Source organism: Eptesicus fuscus, chromosome 5 (assembly GCF_027574615.1).
Source record: "Eptesicus fuscus isolate TK198812 chromosome 5, DD_ASM_mEF_20220401, whole genome shotgun sequence".
NCBI lineage: Eukaryota > Metazoa > Chordata > Mammalia > Chiroptera > Vespertilionidae > Eptesicus > Eptesicus fuscus.
This window is the reverse complement of record NC_072477.1, coordinates 11647002-11653001: the sequence shown is the minus strand read 5'-3', so window position 1 is coordinate 11653001 and position 6000 is coordinate 11647002. Positions and strand designations below refer to the sequence as shown.

Genomic DNA, 6000 nt, shown 5'->3' with positions numbered 1-6000 from the left:
CGGGCTGCTTCGAAATGTAGTTCCTTGGAACTGGTTAAATGGAACCCTAACCTAAACCAACGTTTGCATTTAACTTTTTCCGGGACCCAGGGGGTCTTGGGCGCTGGATGAGACCTTCTCTCCCCGCTCTCACGCAGGGACGAGGCCTGCCCGGTGCTGGGGGCTCGGCCCCGGCCAGGAGGCCGCTCTGCGGGGGGACCCGCTGGACGGATGACTGCCAAGGGTCCCCACAACCACAGGCTGGCCGCCGCTCCACCCTCCCCGGCTCTCCTCCTCTCCCCGGGTCCCCCCCCCCCCGCCCCCGGGGGGTGGGGCTGCGGGAGCGCGCGTCCTGCGCCGTGACGTCATAATCCCGACGCCGTGGAACCGGCTCTTAGCAACCGGCCGCGCGACGGTCTCCCGCCAGCGCCGCCCGCCGCCGGCTCCTCCGCGACAGTCCTCTGCCGCCGGGGCTGGCTCAGCCGGGGACGGACCCAGGGGGGACCCCGCGCGTCTCCACGGCGGCTGAGGCGGATCTCAGCATGAATGGCAGCCGAAGAGGTAAAGGGCGCGTCTCGCGCTCCGGGCCTCGGGTCCGGGGTCCGCGTTCCAGGGTCCGGAGATCCGGGGCCCGCGTCGGGGCCGCGCTAGAGGAGAGGCCGCGCCCCCGGCGCTCTCCGCCCGTTCCCTGCTTGTCTTCCTTGTGGACCTGAGTGTTGCCCGGGACCCTGGAGTAGACCCTGCCCTTGGGCTTCGCCGGTCCGCCTTCTGGCTCGGAGCTTGTCGCCCTCAGTGCAGGAGGCTCGATGGCCCCTGTCTTTTGGGATCAGACCTCCCTGGGCCCCCGCCGCACCCCACAGAGGTGGCCCTCGGTTTCCTCGTCCCTGGTACCAGAGGTAGAACCCATGCCCTAGAGTTCTTGAGGATTACACGCCGGTAATACACATAAAGCCCCTGGCACGTTGTAAGTACTCAGTAAATACGAGCTCTTCCATTCTGTAACCAGCTCCCAGGAGTCGAGTAACCCGGGGTTCTCTAACTTTAAAGCGGATAGGAATCACCAGGAATCGGGTAAACATGCAGATTATGATTCAGCACGTCTGTTGGGGGGCGTAGGGAGCTGATATTTTGCTTTTCTGATAAGTTTTCAAATGATGCTGTGTTACTGGCTACAGTTTTAGTGGCAAAGAACTAATCCATAATTACTGTACATCTTGTCCTTGACTGAACACGCTCAGGGTCAAGTGGACCTCACCGTGGACCAGTTGGGGCCCTGTGACAGAATCTCCACCAATCGTCGGCCCAATCGAAATAATTTGCCTCTTCACTGTCTCTCTAACAAAGTAGCATTCTTTTTTTCAAACCCAATAAGGCAATCTCTAGACCCTTGCCTCCCCATTCCGTGTTCTTATCTATTTAAGAAAGTACCTTTAAACCAGGCTGCTAGATGGTTCGTGTAATGTCTTGCTTTGAATATGATTGTGCCTTTATTACATAGTCATTACTCGAAATAAGTGCTGTTCTGAATGTAGGGGATAACTCTCCATTAGCCCAAGTTCCAGAAATCACAAACCAACATGCTTTTCCCCCCCCCTTTTATTTTTCTTAAGTTTTATTTTATTTTTCCCATCACCATTTATCCCCTTGATGCCCTTTTCCACCGAGCCCCCCCACACACACACACCACCCCCATCACCCCTGCAGTCACCACATAGTTTTTGTGGTTTTCAGAAATTTTCTAACCTTAAGCTCTATTTCCAAGTTATCTCATTATTTGATCCACAAAAACATACTGTTAGGTATTATCCTCATTTCACGGTGAATAAACACTGGAGACTAGTAAACTAAGAGTTCATAATGGACACAGTAAGTGTCAGACCGGGCTTGGAATTCAGGTGGGGAATTGAAACCCTAGAGCCATTGTCCTTACTAACCATCTCATGCTAGTGTTACAGAATTTACCAGGCAACCGAAAAATATGCAGGAGTTCCCGGAGATACAGGAAAAATTCATCTATTTTCAGATGTTTCTCATGTACTAGTACAGTGACTCTGGTCAGTTCTCCAAATTCTGAGTAAGCCAATACGGAGGAAGCTTTGTCTTTATACCCTTTGGTTTTTTTGTCCCCCAAATAAGGATCAGACTTCGGGACCTCTCACGGGCTTTTCCGTGTGCTGGGATGGGGGCCATGAGACCACACCTAAAGGCCTGGCCTGACGCCAGCACTGATAACTCCCTCCGGGGGTTGTGTATGGTTCATGGTTTATGGTCTCTGTAAAATGGGAGTATTTAGGTAAACAGGTCTTGCAAGACCAGATAATTAAGGAAGGGGCAGTGACTAGACTATAGGCTCAGAGGAATGTGCATCAGGGATACAGAGTCAGGCTGCTAGCATACACACACCCCTCCCCCCCACCCCCCGCCAAATGTCTTATTTTCCTCATCACTAGAGGTGGGGGCATGGGAAAGGATATATGTAAAATTTAGAATATAATAGACTTAGTAAGTTCTCAGTATTTATTGAATTATTTTTTAAAATGTGTTCCTGTCAAAATGTAAAAAGCTTATATTTTTATAACTTACCCAATTTAATTAGCTTCATTTTTAGGATATTTTATAATATATATAGCAAACATTGTTATTGATTTTGAATTTTTAAAACAAATATAATATTCAACAACTATCTGGGGTAGTCCGTTCTCTTAGATCAGTGGTTGGCAAACTCATTAGTCAATAGAGCCAAATATCAACAGTACAACGATTGAAATTTCTTTTGAGCTGAAAACCGACTTCTGCGCATGGGCCATGAAGTTTCAATCGCACTGTACGTGCACGCCCACATGTGGTATTTTGTGGAAGAGCCACACTCAAGGGGCCAAAGAGCCGCATGTGGCTCGCGAGCTGCAGTTTGCTGACCACTGTCTTAGATCATAATTATTATTACTGATAAGAAACCATAAATAATTTTAGCCAAAGACAAAATACTTAATTTTACTTGAAAAGATTGCACTTTCTAAATTTCTTAGGTATCATTAAGATTACCTTTGGTGATTTCGGAGTGCAAAATATTAAGACACCACCTAAAGTAAAAAAAAAAAAAATCATTGTTGTTTTGTCATTTTCTTTTTGGTATCACGTTTTTTTGACGTTCTTTTGTAAGGCAAACTTTCTGTATGGTGATGTAGTAGAAAGAGTACCACCTACAAAACAGTATATCTTGTTGGCAATCTTTGTGTGCTATTTACTAGGTAATCTTCAGCAAATCACTTTCACTCCCTGGGCCTTAGGTATTTGTAAATGGTGGACTAGATCATCTATCAAGTCTTCTTTCCAGCTTCTCCAAGGGGGATTGGGGAGAAATGATTGAGGGTTACAAACTGCCATTCACTCTGTTATCAATGACTTAGGAAGGAGCGAAGAAAAAACAACCTATGAGGATAGATAACTGAAAGCAGCTTGATAAATAAAAATTATTTTTTAATCTGTTGGTCCAAAAGAGACATTTATCAGTGGCATCAGATCCCCAAGCTCCTGGCATTCCTGGAAATTCTGCCACAAGAAACACCTTCACCTTTCCTCACTAGAGTTCCTTCTGGCTGTCTTAGTGGTGTCACATTGTGGGGGAACTGGGCTGCTCGCACATACTGATGAATTTCATTACTCTAGCAAGACCTTTGACCTCATGGACAGGATTTTACTCCTAATCTACTTAGAGGGTGATGTTTTTTTCCTGGCATTAGGTTTGAGACTACTTTTTCATGCCCCTTTGTATCAGTCTGGGTCCAATCAGGAGATGGGAACCATAAAATGATTTAAACAAGGACGTTTAAAGCATTGTTAAACTAGCCCTAGCCCATGTGGCTCCGTTGGTTGAGCGTCGTCTTGTGTACTGAAGGGTTGCCAGGTTCAATTCCTGGGTATGTGGGTTGGATCCCCGGGTTGGGGCTCATATGGAAGGCAACCAATCACTGCTTCTCTCTCTCTCCCTCTCCTTCCACACTCTCTAAAATCAATTTTTAAAAATTTAAAAGAATTGTTAAACTATCATAAAAGAGTAACTATAAGGCATAAGAAATCTCTATATGGTATCCAAGAGCCAAGGGAGAGTGCTCAAGGAAGACAAATTTGGAAGCAGGACTTCTAAATAAAGACTGTTTAGAGAGGATCCAAGCAAGAGGAGGAGGGTGAGTTAGACTAGATGAACTTTAAGACATCCTTTAAACATTAAGTTCTGATTCTTTCTTACATATGTATTTACACATAGTAACATAATTTCTAATTTATTCAATTACTTTGTAAGAGGATTATTTCCTTTAAATTAATTGTAGGACAGACTATGATTAACTGAAAAAGTTTTATTATACCTCAAAGTCATTTAAAGCTCCAATAGGTCAGTAGTGTATAGGATGAAATCAGTATATATCAAATAACATAATAATTGATGTATTTATCATTTTACTCGGTGAAACTAAAGTCTCAAGATACAGCTGTTTTGAAAATAACTTATTTTCTTAAAAGAGAAAACTTTTGATCAATGGCTGCAGAATTTTTGTCTGATATATCATTTCTGGTTAGTAACATGATAGAATACAATTTTAAACAACTCTAGTATTACCAATAAGTTTATTATTTCTTAAATGTTCAATATTGTTTTCTTTATGAAAGTTGTGTTTTGTTTATCCTAATTCATGTTTTTTTGGTTAAAAGTCAGAGCAAGCTCTGTCCTTCCCAGATCTGTTCCACCGTGCCTATTTAAAGGACACTTGAGCACCAAAAGTAACGGTAAGTGAGGTAAATGGTGAAAGGTTATTTGGTAAAGATTGACTGTTTATTTGTAAATTATGACATGATGAAAAATTATGTAATCAATATTTGAACTTTATATTATTAATTATATATTTTAGGAACTCTTGAGGTTAACTTAGGAGTCCCTCATTTCAAACTAGTACTGAGCGCTGGAAGTGGACTTGGCTTCCCCCTTCTCCTTGCTGCAGCTCCAGCTCAGCTCTGCTCCTTGCTGGCAGACTGACTCCCTGCTCTGAGTTATGCCGGCCTTGATGAAAAGGTGCTTTTCAGGTTGTTATAGACACAAGCACTGAAAAGGAAAAGCTGTGCAGAAAAGATGCACTTCGCATCAGGAACAAGCCCAGGCTTCTTCATTCAAGTGGATTTCTAGGTCCTGTGAAAGGACAATATTTTAAAGCCTTTAAATTTTTAATGTAAACTTAAAATACATTTTAATAATTACAGTTTACAAGTTTTAAGTCTGGGTTATTATGCAAAATAATTTAAAAGGTGTTTTTTTTTTCTTTATTTACATGAAAAATCTTTGATACTCATTCCTCCAAATGTGAAGGGAAGATCACGTTTTCACTTATTTCTTTGTAACAAGCTATATATACACATAGGGCCAGAATAAAACTTTGAAAAATAATTTTAACTAAGAATTTAAAACTAGATTTAAAATATACTTACATAGAAGACCAGGATGAAGAATCCTGTATAATAAAAGCCTGATATGCTAAGTGTCTGATCATCCAGTCATACGTTCAAAAATCAAAGCGTAATATGCTAATGATATGCTAAGGCTGCTCAACTGCTCACTATGACATGCACTGACCACCAGGGGGCAGACACTCTGGTAGGTTAGCTTGCTGCTGGGGTTTGGCCCATCAGGACTGAGCAAGACAGACCAGACACACCCTAGAGCCCTGCCACAGTCCCACCCTGGCTGGCCAACCTCTTGCGTCCCTCTCCGGCCCTGAATGTGCACTGGTGGGGTCCCTTGGCCTGGCCTACACCCTCTCGCAATCTGGGCTGAGGATTGAATTTTGTGCACTGGGCCTCTAGTAATATATAGTAATATATAGTTTGCTAACTTTTTTTTATTGATTTTTTTTAGAGAAAGAGGAAGGGAGAGGGATAAAAAGATAGAAACATCAGTGAGAGAACATTGATCAGCTGCCTCCTGCATGCCCCCTACTGGAGATCAAGCCTGAGACCTGGGCATGTGTCCTGACA

General features: G+C 43.7%; 1 protein-coding gene across 3 annotated transcripts in view; it reads left to right on the top strand.

Annotated features, from left to right (window-relative positions):
* The first annotated feature begins 391 nt into the window (after positions 1-391).
* The window catches only part of SPATA7 (spermatogenesis associated 7), a 29571-nt gene continuing 23962 nt past the window's right edge, over positions 392-6000 (top strand). Inside the window, exons 1-2 of one of the 3 annotated variants that reach the window (XM_008148401.3) lie at positions 392-540; positions 4687-4761. In XM_008148401.3, the coding sequence (XP_008146623.2) occupies positions 522-540; positions 4687-4761 (94 nt within the window). In that variant the 5' untranslated portion in view covers positions 392-521. The remainder of the gene's footprint in view (positions 541-4686; positions 4762-6000) is intronic. The other 2 variants (XM_008148403.3, XM_028155851.2) reach the window with 2 other exon arrangements.